The following is a 16377-nucleotide window of genomic DNA, read 5'->3' on the forward strand; positions in this document are numbered from 1 at the left end:
GCGTCGGCACTCTGTCTCTCTCGCACCGGCGGCCTGGCGGGGCGCCGCGTGAACGTGCGAGGGAGACAGAGCGACGGAAGCACTGCCGAAATGAAGGGCCGGGGAAAGCGAACCCGGCGCCCGAAAAGCGGAGCCACCGACACTGTCAAAAATACGAAGATGCCGGCAAAACGGGACGCAGCGCACAGGGGTCCAGAAGACCGGTGGGGGCGGCCACAACTCTAGACACGTTTTGAGCTGAACGTGTGACCCCACCAATGGAAACCTCGTTCGCAGAGCAATCCATATGGGTGGGGTCACACGATCGGTTCGAGCTACATGTGTCGCGACTCTGGAGCTCAAAACGCGTCGAGAGTTTTGGCCGCCCCCACCGGTCTTCTGGCCCACTGTGCAGCGCCGCGCAAGACTCGACAGCGCCCGCCGGCCCTGCACCAGAGGGGTGGGTGAGAGAGTGCGGCCCCGCCCCCGCCACCGAGTCCACAGGAACGGTGATTTCTTGGGCAAACTGTTTGCCGTCGTCAGATCATTTTTCTCTTTTTCCACCGACAGAAGCGTGCACCCACACGTGCCACGGCGTGTGTGTGTGTGTGTGTGTGTGTGCGCGCGCGCGTGTGTGTGCACAGTGTGGGACATACCGACCTGTTTATCGAGTATTTCCTCTCCTTCCTACCCCATTTTCCACGTGCGCTGCACGTGCGGGCCGCTGACCGCTCCAGAGAGTACCCTCGCCTGATAACGACAGACGGGCAGACAGACAGGCAGACAGACAGACAGACAGGCACGCATGGCCTCGGCTGCTTTATCAGTCCGGCTGATAACAGGTGGGCCTAGCCCGCCGCCGAGGCCACAGCCACCTGCACTCGGAAATAGAAAAGATCGTCCCTAATTCGTCCGCGAGAGGGGACTTCTTTGTGCGCTGCAGCTTCCAGCAGCCTCCAGCAGCCTTCCAGTGTGCAGCCTCGCTGCCGAACGCGGCAGCGCGGCCTTGGCAGCTGCAGCTGCGCAGGGCCGGGTTAGGTGGGGGGCAGCTGCATGCCGCTGCACTTTGGTTTGCACCTTCGCCACTGCAAGCGCTACGCTAGCCACACCGTAGGCAGCCACTGCACCGGGCACTACGCGGAGGTTACGTGGCTGCGTTCACATCGCGCCGTGTCGCGCCGATAAGGCACTGTCTGTCTGTTCGTCCGTCTGTCCGTTCGTCTGGATGAGGTAAAGGTAAAGGCGGTCGCGAGTCGGTCCGAAAGAATGCCGTTGCCCTTTGTCTGGAGGGAAGGGACTGGGGCGCTGCAGGCCGCGAGATGCGGGCGGACGGACGGACGGACGGACAGACAGACAGACAGGCGCCGTCACAGGGCCCGCTCTGGGCCCGGCCGCCGCAGACCACGTGTGTGAAGATGATGGTCATGTTTACGGCGACGGCTCGCGACGGCTCCGTGACCCAACTCTGGCGCGGGCACGTGCGACTGTGCGAGTGGGAGGGAGACAGACAGAGGTCGCGCGCGGAATAAAGTGCTGGCTGCACTCACGCGGAGTGTCTCGCGCGGCGTGTCATCATGTCACGAAACCCCAGAACGAGAATTATTATTTCGGTTCTGGTCTTTTCGTTTTCCGGGCGCTTTATGCAAGCGACCACGGCGACAGCGACGTTCCGGAGTGAGCCACCTGGAGTGGGGCCTTCTTTGGCTTCCCCTGTTGGCTGTTTCTGAGCCACGTGACGGTAGAGTCCTAAAGGCCCAGGCCCTTTAGGACTCTACGTGACGGTAGGGTTGAGCAGGTCGAGAAGGGGGCGGTGATCTTTGGTGTCTCTTGAAATCCGTCACGGCGTTTAGGAACGCTGCCGCCTTTCACAGGTGCACTTGTACAGTGGAAGACGTAAAAGGGAAGCTATCCTCTTACGGGAAGGACGGAGCAGGAACCTGCCGCACTACTGCGCGTGCATGGAGTAGAGTGGCGTGGAGGAAGCGGGCAGGGAGTCGCCCCGGAGCATTCCTGACTAATAATTTCCTGCAGTGCTGTCCGTCCGGCCGCCTGTCTGCCCGTCTGCTCACACGCATCAGCTGGGCGGCCGGCGGGTGACTCGACTCCTCACCTGAAAGCCTCCCTACCTGGCCGTAGGCCGCACCCTCCCCGCCCCCATCCTGTCCTGTCCGCACAAAACGCCAGTACACTGCCAGTACAGTCCCGGCCAGCATCAAGAGCCACGCAAACAAGGCTCACGCGCACGCAAAGCGGGGCAAAGTCCCTGTGGTCTCGGCGGGTCCGTTCCGTTCGCGAGGCGGCTGCCTGGCGGCTGCCTGGAACCGCGCGGCCGGTCGGGTAACAATGACCGCGTTTGACCGCGTACAGTGGGCGCGTCGGGCGCGTTCCGAACGGCGTTCCGGTGGTCGGCCCGTCGGTCAAGGCGAACCCATCCGGCAGTGTGGTGTCCGAATTCTCGGAGACTTGCACGCCGGTCGGAACACCGCCAACAGTGTACTATCTCTGTCCCTCTCGCACCCATAGGGCGGCCCAACTGGCCCGAGGGCGTGCGAGAGAGACAGAACGACGAAGCACTTCGGGAGCGGCCCACGGTGGGGTGCCGAATCAAGGTAGCGGAGCGTGCCTGCTGATAAGGCCCTCGGAAAAAAGAAAAACGAGAAGAAGAAGCGAGTCCAGGACTTTCTCCGAGGCCCGGCGCGACTTCTTGGCCCCGAATCTAGGACAGCGTGGCGGCCGTCCAAAAACCATAACGCGCCTGTCTGAAAAAAATAATACCTGTCTAACTTGCGCAAACCCCGTGCAAAACGCCGCTCGCGCTGCAGAAAGCGAGCAGTGTGTGAGGCTGGCCGTGAGGGAAGGTTCACAGGCTCACGGCAAAGACTTTACTCCGCGAACCGACCCTCCTGGCCGCAATCCCAAAAACACACAGCAACTCGCAAAAAACTGTTTTACTATTTTTGGAGAATAATTTTGGCAGTGTGGCCACATGGTGGATGCCAAAGGCAAAGGCACCGGCCGGTGTAAAGACTGCTTCTTGCTTCGACGCTCTTAGTCTTATCGTTGACAAAAAGCATAGGAATACAGGGACTATACACGCCTATCGTTGCAGACAGACAAGCGCGGAGACAGAGAGACAGACAGACAGATAGATAGACATACAGACAGAGAAAAGACCCAGCCCCTCTGAATGACATTTCGTGTCCGCAAGAAAAGACATTCGGATTGGTCTGGTCGGTGCGCTGGGCTCGCTGGGGCGAGGCACCGAGGAATGCACCTCAACGGTACGCGGCCTCCTTCGCCTCCTCCAGGCTTCCAGCTTGCTTCCAGATTAGAGCAGCCACCACGGCGGATTAGTCACGTGTGGGTGGGTGGGGTACTCGCCGTGGCCCTCCATGCCACCGGGCTGGAAGCGCTGGAAGACGTGCTGGAGGCCCTCCCCTCCCCCATCCTCCCCCCGCCGGGCTGCCAGGAGCAGGTCAGGCCGATGGCCGTCGCCGTCGGCCTTCGACGGGTGGGTGGGGTCAGCGATGTCGTAACTGGAGCACGCATGACGGGGTGCTTGCTTCGCTTGCTTACCCTAGCCGTGAGGACGCCGTGCACGGTGATGCCCGTCATGGGGGCGAAGCGGACCTCCACGCCGGGCTCGATGATGAGCTCGCCGGTCTTGTCGATGATGAGGTCCTCGCGCAGCAGGTAGGGGCTCCGCGCGCGCTCCATCACCTGTTGGCGGTTGGCCACCACGCCGCCGGGGACCTCGGTGGGCTCGCGGCCCGCCCCCGGCAGGAACGGCAGCTCCGGGGGCCGCGGCGGGTCGGGCGGCGGCGCCAGGTCGGGCCGCCAGGGGATGTCGCCGGCGGACACGGCGCCGTGGGGGACCACGTTCACGTCGGGCGCGGCCCAGGGCGGCGGCGGCGTCGCCACCACGTCCAGCTCAGGCGGCGGCTGCGGCCACGCGGGTGGAGGCACCTGTCCTGGAGGCAGCCCCTGTCCCGGGGGCGGCACTGGAGGCAGCCCCTGACCCGGGGGCGGCACTGGGGGCAGCCCCTGTCCTGGGGGCAGCCCCTGCCCCGGGGGCGGCACCCAGGGGTCGCGGTGCCAGTCGGGCGGGGGCGGCGGCGCGGGCTGGTAGTTGCCCCAGTTGCCCTGCTGGGCGTGCGCTCCAGACGCCACCAAGAAGCACGCCACCGTCAACATCCACATGGTCGCTTTCTTGTTTTCTTGCTCACTGACACTGGCACTCACACACACGCATGGTCTCGGCTTCTGCACTTCGCGGGGCGGTTCGCGGCGTGGCTGGCGGGCCGCGGTCTACGTGGTCGCCATGGCGACGGACAGGCCACGGCACTGGATCGCTTCGATCGCGTCGGTTCGGTCGGAGTGGCTTGGGGCGGCGGGGCCTTGCTTGCCTTGCGCAGGGCGTGCACCGGTGTGCGGGCCTTGGGCGCCTTGGGCAGGGCGGCGGCGGGGCGCTCGACGCTCGACGCACGGGGCCACGGGCAGGTAGTTGGCGGGCGCGCTGCCTGGCAAAGACTGTCCGTTCGTTTGGTTCGTTCGTCCGTTGCCGCCGCCGCGCCGCACGGTAGGGGCAGGGGCGTCCCGTCTCCCCCCTCCCGCCGCACCGCCGCGCCCACCGCGTCCCACCGCCAGTACGGGTACTTCGAGACTTCAAGTGTCCCGGTCCCGCCCCCCCCCGCCCGACCTGCTGCTCCCCTTCCAAATTTCACGAGGAAAGTTTTCAAAAATTGGACTTTTTGAACTTGGAATTCCCCAGTCCAGCTGGTGCGGACAGAATGTAAACCGTACCATTGTCACGTCAAAATGTAAATAAATTTGGACTAAAATCAGCAACAAAGCAATCAGTAACAAATTTGACCCGTGTCAACGAGTGTGTGTGAGAGAGGGGGCGAGAGACTCTGAATGCTTCGATACTACAGTGAACAGCAAGTGGCTCTAAGCCTGGCAGGCCGTAGGTCCGTAGAGTCCTAGACTTTATAGGTCCGCAGGGAGCGCCCGGCGGGTAGGCAGCCCCTGCTACGCCGCGGCCAGATGGGTTGCCTACCCACAGGCGCGAGCGGGAGACTAATCGTGGAACTCTAGGGGCGACACCTGTCGCGGAGTGTAACGCCAGGTAACATCGGGAGAAAAGGGACGGGTAAAGAATAAAGTATTTCTATTTTGGACACCTAATTTAGAAAGTATATTCAACAGAAAATTAATGATAACAGAAATGGCCCACGGGAGCCTTACACTTGACTTGTCAGGAATTTCCTGCCAAACTTTGCTCTGTCAGCCCTGTTCATGAAAAATAACATTTGCTTCTCAATTCTTTCAACCGCAGCCAAGGTGAGGACTAAAGTGTCGTGCTTCAGCATACTGAATACATTCAAACCTGGAAAATGGACCATTTTATGAGATTAATATACTTGAATTACTCTGCATCATAAATCATGTAACGGTACAACAGTAAAACTCACCATAAACAGGCATGATGGTCATGTGTGGTATTGAGTCAGCTGCTACAGCAAAGTTTTCGGGAGCTAAATCAGTGCTGAAAGAGAATAAAAAATAAGCTTTAAAAAGAAACAATAAAACCAAAAAATCAAAACAAGAGATGGCTACAATGATGTTTAATATCTATATTGTAATTTTGTGTTTTGAAAAGTTTCATACTCGTCAATAAATAGAACTGATGGTCCCCAAAGTCGTTCTTCGGCTAGATCTAGGAGGTATGTGGGGTCATTGGTGGGTATGTCAAGTGAATTGACAATGTGTAAATCATCCTGAAAAAAAATAAAAATTGATAAACACTAGGCTGTGCTGTGAGAGATGAAACTATTTAAAATTTTGAGGAAACCTTACCTGAGCAAGCTTTATTGAAAGCATAGACTTCAAACCAAATAGACGAGTGTGCATTGGAAGCATGTAGAACTTAGTTGTTGGGGCTCTTGGACCATGAGCGCTGCCTCCATTGTACCAAATAGGAGAACGTATACTGCCATGACGAGCTTTTCCTAAGCCTTTTTGTTGCCAGGGCTTTCTACCTCCGCCCCTCATTTCAGCTCTCGAATTTACTTGAACTAAATTCTGCAACAAAAATTAGGTAAACGGTAATCAGCACGTAAAGGAATATTTTTCTTGCTCTTCAGTATCTAAGACAAATGTATACGTACCACTTTCCTATAATTCATCTGCCACCTTGCATTTTCCCAGATCATATCGATTCGGGGCTGGACGGCAAAAATCTCTGGATGCAAGTCAATCATACCCACTTTCCTTTCCTCGACTGAATCTATATTTTCAACCCAAGCTCTTCTCGAGCGACCATCCTTGGTAGGGAACTCCAATTTCCGTTCAACTATCATTGGAGTGTTAAAATATTGTTGAGAAGCTTTGCTAGCTGCAATAGTAAAACAAGTACGCAAATCATTTTACCAGTTTGTTCAGAAGGCAACAAGTATGTAAAATCAAGTACATAATGGAAGCAGTAGAAACTTGAAAAAAAAGAAAAGATATATTTTTACGAAACAAAACATCAGTTAACATGAAAGTAAAAGTAAACATTATCATCTCAGTAACACACCTTCATCTGGATAAGTTTCTTGAACAGAACTAAATCGGGCAACAGCCTGTGGGTAACCAGCGGGTCGTATTAATCTGCACACTAGTTTGCGAAACATTTTAAACCTATTCTGTGGCGCGACAATTTCCAGCAAAATAAAGAGCAGAAAATTGTCAGTATAACCTCCCCTCCTTGGGTCGGCTGCTGCTCTGCTTTGCCATGCCGATTCTGCGTATAATGACCATTATTCACAGTGTCGTGAAACAGAAGAAAAGAAACAGTGTGTCCATCGTATTTTCGGGAAAATGTTTGCTTTCGGGCTGTATTAGGTAGATTTTGGAACTTTATTTATTTTTGAGAAAGGTAAGTTAGTGAGATTCTCCCAATCTAGGCTCAACCGATGTGGCCATTTACAGTGCATCGGCTGTACTCGAATCTGGAACACACCCCACAACACCAGGACGTTTACGTGAACAGTGTCAAAAATGGAATACTTTTAATTAATTTGACATTTAGCGTCACGTTTATGTTTTGACAAGCTCTCAAAGGTGCAGCAATTTCCTCCAGAGTGCCGGTAATTTTTTGACTCTTTGAAATGAAATCATAAGAGCGACTTCAAATAGCATTGAATCGGGGACGGGGCGGTCCTGGTCCCATCCAAATATTTGTCAATGAGTCTGGAAGGTGTTAATTTCTGCATGTGCCATCTCGCCGCTCTCTCAGAAAAAACTGGCACCCACCCTCATCACCTTTCACTGCCCAGGATTTTTTTTGTGATTTGTTAGTTACTATTTGACATAACCAAAATGGGCATTTTTTTCTCAGCTGGAGACATGATAAAATTTTATTACAGTTTTGCTCGGGATGTCAATGTCTCTTTTTCTACCACTGTCTCTATTTTTAAGCTCCTTTGTCTGCACTTCAACTTCATATTCTATCCCTCTATGAATCATTGTATCTTAAAATTGATCAAGCAGTCATAAAGTGTTATTCCTTTGATTTAAATGTGCTATCAATTTGTCCTGTTTTCTTTCTTGTAGGTATCTTGTTGCTAGTGCTCATCAAAATGTAACTTTTCCCTCAAAGGTACGGTAAGTTTGAATGCATGTTTAAAATATGTAATATACTCTTTCTTTTGCGGTGTAACTTAATTGAAATGTATGCTTTGCAGCGTTGCGTTGCTCTGTGCGGCTATCAAGCATGAGTCTGAAGGGGAGCCAGGCCTCATTGGGGGCTGCAGCAGCCATGGGGTCCTTAGATCCACTGCAAGAAACCAAATTAGGCCTCAACACACAGTCAACATTGAAAGTCCATTTACTTAACGGCAGCTTTAACATTGTCAAGTTCGGGGATTTAACAGACATCAAGGTAGTATAATTCACACAATAGTTCTTGATAAGTAATTTGCTCATCCTATATAATTTGATTTTCTTGTCGGGGTCTGAACAGAGTATCATCCTCCTTGTCACAAGCAATTTGGGCAGTCAGCAAGACTTTCAACGCCCATATCAACTAATGTATGCTGTCCGCATTTTGCATCCAAGCTCAGGAGAATTTTACTGGCTCCATCAAGACATGACCATGTCCCAGGTACGTACATTCTAATTTGTTGAATGTCTTCTGTAATGTTTTCCTGCAAACATCTTGTTAATGCTATGTCGTTACCTTTATTTTAGGTCCAAGAGAAATATACTAGCAAGCACCCTCTTACAGAGTGGCAGTGTGAATTGAGGATCCGATATCACCCCAGTGACATTAGCAGTGTATATGAGCAGGACCGTGTTACATTTTACTACTATTATGATCAGGTTGCCAATGATTATCTCTCAAAGCAATCGCCTGGGGTGGACCAGGACCTTGCAGTCCAATTGGGTGTTCTTCATATGCGTTACTATTTCAAAGACATGGCTCATGTGGCATTAGATAGGAAAAGTAATTTTGAGCTTCTTGAAAAAGAAGTTGGACTGCATCGGTTCATCCCTCGCTCAGTTATTGACTCTGCAAAACCCAAAACTATCCGTAAAGCAGTGCAGTCACAATTCAAAAGTGTGGCAAAATTAAGTGAGCGTGACGCTGCATTTCGATTCTTGGAGCTGCTGCGGAGTAATACTGAATTTGATCACGAACGCTTTCATGTTTCCCTTGGTGTAAGTCTTACCTTTTAATTTTCATTATTTAAAATCTGTTGTTTGTTGTACTTATCCAGCTAATCTTTGTCTTGTTTGTTTGTCACCTTTGCAGTCGGGCTGGTCAATTCCGGTGGAACTTGTGATAGGACCTAGTCTTGGAATTTCCTATGTAACTCATCAGGCCACAACAGTAAGATCATTGTTGCCCATTGTTTCAAGTTAATTTTTTTTACCATGAATGAATCAGCATGTCCTCCCTTTTACCATGGTCCACAGCCCTCTAAAATGGCTGAGCTTTCTCGAATTCAAGCAATCCAGACATTGATGACAGAATGTGAAGCTCATCGGAAGGCTATGGTGCAGTTACGAGTTGCGGGCACATCAGAATCTCTCACAGTAACTTGTGCTTCAATGGAGGCTGCTGAGAGTCTTGCTGACTTGATTGATGGGTACTGCCGACTCCTGGCGGGCACCAACACCTCACTTTGGAATCGTAAAGGTATAAAAAAATTTACATTAAATTTTTAATTTACTAATGCAAGGTTTTGTTGTTACAAAATCTATTAGGGCCTTATTTATTACTTATCTTACTGTGTCTTTCTTCAAGCTGCACTCTGGAAACGTTATCCATGTCCTTGTGCTGCAACTAAAGGTTTGTCAGGGTTCAGAGTCTCAGAGTCACATAGTTGCATAGATTGTTTGATAGAATTTTTTATTTTCACACTTAGGAAGAAGCTTTTTACTCCTATTGAGCAAGCCGTCTTTCTGTGAAATTTACATTTTGGAGCACCTTATTGGATTAGTTACATATGTTGTGTTTTGTCAGTTTAGATATATGTGGTGGCTGGTTTAGAAAGCTATTAGATTTTTTAGACTTTTTTTACTGTATACTTGCTTTGTTAGTTTCTGAGCGTTGAGTATTATGTTTTTGTTACTTTCAGTTGCATGTTTAAAACATTTTCACAACCATCTGTTTGATTGTGTTCAGAAGAATTTTTAAGCTACTTCTTAGATTAATGGTTGTGTAATTATATTATGAATTCATAAAATTTATCTGCTTGTGCTGCACACGATCCTGTCATCTCCATCTTTGTATGTCTTCAGTATCATGGCATGTTTATACATTTCTTCATGTTTTTCAGATGCTCAAGGTTCCAAACCAAAGTCAGGTGGTCCAACTTTAGCTGAGGACTATGCTGAAATTGTTGATGAAGAAGGTGACTACTCAACCCCAGCAAGTGAGTACTTTTCAAATTCTTGGATTTTATTAATTTGTTCTCCTGAGGGTGTGATTTAATGGTGCTTTTGTTGTATAATTTCAGCACGTGACTATGAGCTGGTTCGTAATCAAGTGGAACTGGCTGAAACAATTGGTGAAGGCCAGTTTGGTGATGTTCACAAAGGCAGTTACCGCTCTAGTAAAGATGGACATATTGTTCCTGTAGCAATTAAAACCTGCAAGCCAGATGCAGATCTTGCAACTGCAGAAAAGTTTTTGGAGGAGGCCTGTGAGTTGTTTTATGAGCTTATGGCCTTGTTAAGTATCCCTATCATAAAAGCATTTTTGAGTCTGTTGTCATCTGTGTTCTAGATATCATGCAACAATTTCACCATCCACATATTATCCGTCTAATTGGTGTTTGTTCTGATAGTCCCATATGGATAGTAATGGAACTTGCTAAACTGGGAGAGCTTCGTGCATACCTCCAACAGAATTCACCTCGACTAGACCTTTCAACTTTACTTTTGTATTCATTTCAATTGAGCACAGCTTTATCTTACCTTGAATCCAAAAAGTTTGTTCACAGGTGTGTTTCAGCTCCAAGTTCATTTGAGACAACATGCTCACAACATCCTAAAAAATTGTTACTTAACAATTTTGACTTTCCACAGGGACATAGCTGCTCGCAATGTACTTGTTTCTTCCAACCACTGTGTCAAGTTAGCAGACTTCGGTCTTTCTCGGTGGGTTGAAGACCAAAGCTACTACAAGGCCTCGAAGGGAAAATTGCCAATTAAGTGGATGGCACCTGAATCCATAAATTTTAGGCGATTTACTACTGCGAGTGATGTGTGGATGTTTGGTTAGTCGAGATGAACTTGGAAACTATTTTCTAAGGTGTCATGAAACATAAATTGTACCCTAATACTTGCTTGGATATCACAGGTGTCTGCATGTGGGAGATCCTCATGCTTGGTGTTAAACCATTCCAAGGTGTGAAGAATAACGATGTGATTGGTAAAATCGAAAATGGAGAGCGCTTGGCTCTTCCAGCACGCTGCCCTCCTAGACTTTACAGCCTAATGTCCTTGTGTTGGAGTTATGAACCATCAAAGAGACCAAGCTTCAAAGACATCAAAGAAGTCCTCAAGTGAGTTTGTTTTGTCTAATAAAAGGAGTCTTTCAAAATTTAGTTTGGGCTCTGATACATATTCTTTATTGTCTAGTGAAATTCTGTTGGAGGAGCGTAGCCAACAGCAAGAGACAATGCGAAGAGAAAACAGACGTGTGCAAGCCATGTCATGGGGTTAGTACAAGTTTTCTATCTTTGCTTCCTAATTAGATTTTTATCTTTTCTTCATTTTCTAAAATGAAATCCTGTTTGTCTCCGCAGGCTCATCAGGCTCTGACGACCCTCCTCCACCCAAACCGTCTCGCATGCCCCCACTCTGTCATTCCCCTCTCGGCACTGCAGACTGCTCATCAACTGCATCTTTGAATGCCACAGCCGCTGGTGCTCCTAGTGTATCAACTTATATTGTTGCCCAGAATCCAGAAGTACTGATGCAACTGATGCGCGAAAATGAAAGCCGAGGATTGAACCCAGCTGTGTACACTACACCAGCTTCTGCCTTCAACACTCTAGCGGTAGATTTCAAAGACAAGGGCCCCTGTCATTCCCCCTCCACCTGCTCCCTTACTCAGAGTCCCCATTTGTCAAGCTCTCGTCGTACCCTTGACTGTGTTTCCCCATCAACTTCTCTCGGGGCTGTCAGTGATGGGGCATCCTCTCCTATCATGCGCAAATCACTTCCTCGTAACAAAGCTAAGAAGGTGACGGCTCCTATGGTGGCATCTACATCTTCTTTAAAAGATGACTCGGATGAGGCATCCACATGCTCTCAGTTGTCAATGACTTTGTCTACTCATTCATCTACTGCGTTGGATCAAACACCCACTCAGGGCCCGGTGAGGGGCACGACCATTGCATGAAATTTGATTTGGTTTTTTTCTTTTTCAAGTTTAGAATCTTTGCTTTGATTTGCTCTTGTAAACAAGTTTGTTCTGCACTTTCAAATTTTGAACTCTCACATTTTATTTCCTCTCAGAATGCTTTAACTTGAGATTTTTTTTAAAGATTCAACTGTGTTTTAATAGTGCTTGGAATGTTAGTTTAGTGACCTGTTGTGTGGAGGTCAGTTGCTTGGCATTCTTTTCCACTGCTCTTGATTGTTCAGGACAACATATTGTGAGTTATTGATTTGACTATGCTCTACTTTATTTTCTAGAAGTTCTGTTTGACCTAGGTTCTACACAGTAACAGCATGGTTTGCTGAGATTTCTGCATGGTGTGTCATACTTAAAGTACATCCTCTCCCTACTAATCACTTGACCACATCATCCCTCATCGATTGCATGCTTTAAACTTGTAAATTACCTCACTTGTAGTGTTATGACTTGTATATTTTTATTGTTTAGTTAGTGTTATGTTCTTTTCTTTGTTTTTTCCCTTGTTTTGATTTGCGGACTGCAGGGAATCATCACTTTTTCTTTGTCATTGTTTGGGCAGACTCAATCAACAATATATGGAGATCCAGCTCTGGATACCGAAACAGAGGCGAGGTTAATTGAACAGCGACTAAAGCAGCAGCAGAAACAGTCAGAGGAAGATGGAAAATGGCTTGCTGAAGAGGAAAACAATTTGGTAGGAATAGCATCCCCATCCTGCTCTTACAGTTGCTAAACTTGTTACTAATTTGTCATTTTGACCCTCAGAAGAAGCGTCTATCGATAATTGGACCGGAGTCTGAGGAAGCAGCAGCTCTAAGCATTGACTCTTCAAGCCGTGGTCCCAGTCCGGATCATTCAGAACATTCCACTGCCTCTTTAGACAGGCCAATTGTTGTGAAGGTGAATGAAATGGAGATTAGTCTTAATTGCCTCATTATTATGGCCCTGTATCTTTTTCACGCTGTGCACTCATATTATTTTGCTTCTATTTTCCCACAGAAAATGGAGCCAACCCCAACCGCTGATCTTGACAGGTCAAATGATAATGTGTATGAATGCACCACCGCTGTGGTCAAAGCTGTGATGACACTCTCCCAAGGTATGGTTTTCTTCATGTGTCTCGTGGCTTAATACATATGCTGATGTTCTTGGCTTCATTTTGTCTATGAAATTTCATAGGTGTTCAACAAGGAAATGTAGAGGAATACCTAGATCTGGTTCGCCGAGTCGGAGTTGATTTGAGAGCGTTGCTTACAAGTGTGGATGATCTGGTCCCTCTCTTCCCCATGGCTGCCCACAGAGAGGTGTGTGTGGAGTCTTTTTCTTATCTTATTTTGTAAGGAAGGAACCACTTTCTCCAAATAAAGACACTGCATATTAATTTTTCTTGTTGCAGGTTGAAATGGCTCATAAGGTTCTGAGCAAGGATATGAGTGAACTAGTGAATGCAATGAAATTGGCTCAGAGCTACAGCACCACAACACATGATAATGTCTACAGGAAGTAAGTTTAACTGCTTGTTTTGAAGAGAATTTTTATGTTGGAATTGTCTGATTTTTATTCTTTGTTTGTTTAGGGGAATGCTTTCAGCAGCACATGTTCTGGCCATGGATGCTAAGAATCTCTTGGATGCTGTGGATTCAATTAGGATTCGATACCCAGATGTAGACAGCATTATTTGCAATGGGGGTATACCACCCCCTGAGCCTGCCCCCGAAGACCCGATGGGATCAACTGCAAGGGACCTTGATTCCATTGCAACCCCAACCAGTATGTATTATTTACAAATCAATTTCTGCTTCTTTGACAAATTTCCATAACGTAATTTGCTTTTTTTTTTCTTCTTTTACAGATCCTTCAGTTTGTATTACTGATAGCATGAGTGGTATTGTCTTACCCACCACTCCTCCTCCTCCGGCTGAGCCAGAACCCCAGCCACATCCATTAGAACAGCCAATCTACGTTGCATCAGGAATACCCGTAAACCATCTCCAAAAAGTTCACGCTAGCCAAACCCCTGCTCGAGCCGATTGTTCTTGATCTCAAATCATTTATAAATCTCTATTTTCATGAAAGATTTCAGGGCTATTTGGTTACAATCATAGTTTTGTGAGGAACTCTTCTACTCTGAATTCCTGCACTTAAAAAATATATTTTAATGCAGTGGTTGGATTGACCAACTAGAAAGCTTATCATACTTTCCAGTTTAGTTTGTGTTTTTAGAAATTGACCTGTTAGGAAATTATGTGGATATATCTTTGTCCAATTTTTTTGTTTTTGATTTTATTATAGAAGGCCTAACTCAACATTTTAAAGCTTGATGCTGTGACTTTCTGGTATGAAGACATACAAGGAGAACCCTTTTTAGCTACTGTTAATTATTAGGAGTGTCGGTGCTTAAAGGCTTGTGGGAATCCAGTGCCAAGTGTTTTATTTGAAAACAGGAAACCAAAGGCAAAGAACATCTTCGATTTGTTGCTGTACTGTGTGGTACTTTTCTAAGTTTTATAGAAAGACTAAGAGAGAAATTTACAGTATTGATGGATAAAAGGCCTTGTATTAATGTTCTATTGTGATAATTGGAAGACTAGTCAGTGAGACCTAGTGTCATTCCGCTCAACACTCAGTCTGAGGATTTTGTTTTGTGCTTATTCTTGGAGTTATGAGGACTAGATTTATAGTACAAAGAAGTAGGCATTTGTGCCCGTGCTTCCACTAATGTGCTTAACATTTAAAAAATGTCAATTAGTTTTCATGACATTGATTTGATGATTTTTGATTGTACAACTTATTAAAAGTTTGATTTTAACCTGCTTTTAAATTTAGCCGTTTTGTCAATTTTACAAACTTTTAGAGTTCCGTTTTTCTTAGCACTTGTAATGTGTTGTTTATTATGAGACTGAGTTTGTGTTTCAGTGTTTCATTTCCAGTGCTTTTCCATTTTCATGCTTGCATTTTTGTTTCTATTTTTCTTTGTTTAATATGGATATTTATTACAATCAATGAAGAAAAGTGCTTAGTGTCTGATTTTCATTGCCATTTTCTGCATTAAAGGTGTTGTGCATTACATGTAAATCAATTTCCCTCTCTTGCACAAGCAGCTTTAACTAGAGTTTTCCTATTGTACCCCGTTTATTTTTTGTTTCTTTTTAGTATTGTTTTGCGAGTGTAGTGATTTGTCCTATTGTGCAAGTTCAATAACATATCAATCATACTTTGACTTTCACTAGATTATGTGTTCAGAAAGGCTGTCTTCTAGAATGTTCCTTTCCCTTTGTTGTGAGCTGCAGTTTGTTCACAATTTGCCACTGATTATACCACTAGATTGTCTGATATTTGAAAAAAATTTAAATAAGATTTTTAACAGATCTACTTAAAACGTATCACCCCTCTACCTGAATTTAAGCTCTGTCCACTTGTAGAACAATGACAAACTAATACATGTAATAGAGTCTTTTGTGATTTTTTTCTCCTTTAACCTAAGTTATTTTCAGACTTAACATTCTCTTTAATTCAAATACATTAATGTACATTATATTAAAGTAGTGTTTGACTAAGCCCCTTCTCTGATTTTCAGTTTTATCTTTGTCCTCAGATTATGTAGTGTAGTGTGGTTTGAACAATTAAAATGAACTTTTACTCATAGTTTCACAATCCCGTAGTCATTACCATTATATTTATATCTACTTTAAATAATATGTATTATTGTGGTGCGTACATGATACAAAAAATTTATCAATACTCAGTATCTACCATGAGAGTAATTTTAAATGAAAAACTATCTATATTGTACATGTAATTCTATTATTAATAATAAAAAAAGATCTGTTAGTTACAAAACCGTGTCAAGTCAATGATCCTATTTCACGAGAACTGGGCGCACTGCACGTGCGAAAGAGACAGAGCGACACGACACTGTTCGGAATCAGCCTCAGGTGTCACAGACCCCCCCGGCCCCCCGGGGCAGCGTGACGTAATTTTTGGACGGACTTGGATGACACTCTGCACCTGTTGCGGCGGGCGGCGGGGCGGCGGGCAGGTGACACTGGGCGGGGGAGAGGGGGGCGAATCATGTGATGTGATATACAATAAGAAGAACTTTCTTCCACGACTGGGCGGCCTCGCGCCCCCCTTCGTCGCCACCACCGCCACCACCGCGGCCCCGCCAGCCCCGCCAGCCCCGGGCAGCCGGGGAAGAGAAGGGGACTGGCAACTCACCTGGCGGAGAGGCCCGCCAGCCCGCCAGGCGTAGGGGAGGGCGTCGGGGAGGGCGCGGGGCCCCTCGCCGCTCCACGGCCTTGCTCCGCCCCGCCCCCCCCCGCCCCGCCAGGCGGACTCCGCGGTGGACTGGCGTGTGGCCGCGCTGTGCCGCGCTGCGCCGCACAGGACGGGCCTTAGTTAGCCGAGTCCGAAGCGAGTAGCAGGGCGCCGCGCACCGCCGCGACAGCCTCGCCCACCACGCCGAGAGCCCCGCCAGG

At 47.6% G+C, this 16377-nt stretch overlaps 3 protein-coding genes across 11 annotated transcripts in view; 1 reads left to right on the forward strand and 2 right to left on the reverse strand.

The window, feature by feature from the left end:
- Positions 1 to 3733, reverse strand: part of LOC117647463 (protein bark beetle) — a 28809-nt gene extending 25076 nt beyond the window's left edge. For both annotated transcript variants that reach the window (XM_034389229.1, XM_034389212.1), the window contains exon 1: positions 3556 to 3733. In XM_034389229.1, coding sequence (XP_034245120.1) covers positions 3556 to 3696 — 141 coding nt within the window. In that variant the 5' untranslated portion in view covers positions 3697 to 3733. The remainder of the gene's footprint in view (positions 1 to 3555) is intronic.
- Positions 3734 to 5150: 1417 nt separating this feature from the next.
- LOC117650415 (39S ribosomal protein L4, mitochondrial) lies at positions 5151 to 6788 on the reverse strand. Its single transcript, XM_034393842.1, has 6 exons — positions 6560 to 6788; positions 6150 to 6376; positions 5839 to 6063; positions 5650 to 5759; positions 5454 to 5527; positions 5151 to 5368 (listed from the first exon to the last, which is right to left on the reverse strand). The coding sequence occupies exons 1-6, from the start codon at positions 6654 to 6656 to the stop codon at positions 5223 to 5225; spliced, it is 879 nt and encodes a 292-aa protein (XP_034249733.1). The 5' UTR covers positions 6657 to 6788; the 3' UTR covers positions 5151 to 5222.
- Positions 6771 to 15123, forward strand: LOC117650382 (focal adhesion kinase 1). Of its 8 annotated transcripts, none has more exons than XM_034393788.1 (22): positions 6771 to 6901; positions 7579 to 7629; positions 7710 to 7906; positions 7988 to 8128; positions 8215 to 8685; positions 8780 to 8857; positions 8944 to 9166; positions 9275 to 9319; positions 9810 to 9905; positions 9990 to 10175; positions 10259 to 10475; positions 10561 to 10751; positions 10835 to 11039; positions 11116 to 11195; positions 11283 to 11857; positions 12459 to 12593; positions 12665 to 12799; positions 12899 to 12998; positions 13079 to 13203; positions 13296 to 13402; positions 13476 to 13669; positions 13752 to 13939. In XM_034393788.1, exons 3-22 carry the CDS (start codon positions 7739 to 7741, stop codon positions 13937 to 13939), a joined length of 3660 nt encoding a protein of 1219 aa, XP_034249679.1. In that variant the 5' UTR covers positions 6771 to 6901; positions 7579 to 7629; positions 7710 to 7738. The 8 variants fall into 8 exon arrangements, with proteins under 8 accessions (XP_034249679.1, XP_034249689.1, XP_034249706.1 ...); XM_034393798.1 differs by having other exon boundaries at positions 7579 to 7624; XM_034393815.1 differs by lacking the exon at positions 6771 to 6901 and adding an exon at positions 6958 to 7112 and having other exon boundaries at positions 12668 to 12799; positions 13752 to 15123.
- Positions 15124 to 16377: the final 1254 nt, after the last annotated feature.

This window comes from Thrips palmi, unplaced genomic scaffold (assembly GCF_012932325.1).
Source record: "Thrips palmi isolate BJ-2018 unplaced genomic scaffold, TpBJ-2018v1 HiC_scaffold_10, whole genome shotgun sequence".
Taxonomy (NCBI): Eukaryota; Metazoa; Arthropoda; class Insecta; order Thysanoptera; family Thripidae; genus Thrips; species Thrips palmi.

What these genes read in the sequence shown, in the direction of transcription:
- LOC117650382 (XM_034393788.1), top strand. Translation starts at nt 7,739, where the DNA reads ATGAGTCTGAAGGGGAGCCAGGCCTCATTGGGGGCTGCAGCAGCCATG. An exon ending in TCCTTGTGCTGCAACTAAAG is followed by an intron (nt 9,320 to 9,809) that starts GTTTGTCAGGGT and finishes CATGTTTTTCAG; the next exon opens with ATGCTCAAGGTTCCAAACCA. An exon ending in CATGATAATGTCTACAGGAA is followed by an intron (nt 13,403 to 13,475) that starts GTAAGTTTAACT and finishes TTGTTTGTTTAG; the next exon opens with GGGAATGCTTTCAGCAGCAC.
- LOC117650415 (XM_034393842.1), bottom strand. Translation starts at nt 6,656, where the DNA reads ATGTTTCGCAAACTAGTGTGCAGATTAATACGACCCGCTGGTTACCCA. An exon ending in AGAAACTTATCCAGATGAAG is followed by an intron (nt 6,377 to 6,559) that starts GTGTGTTACTGA and finishes TTACTATTGCAG; the next exon opens with CTAGCAAAGCTTCTCAACAA. An exon ending in TTTCAATAAAGCTTGCTCAG is followed by an intron (nt 5,760 to 5,838) that starts GTAAGGTTTCCT and finishes ATTTTTTTTCAG; the next exon opens with GATGATTTACACATTGTCAA.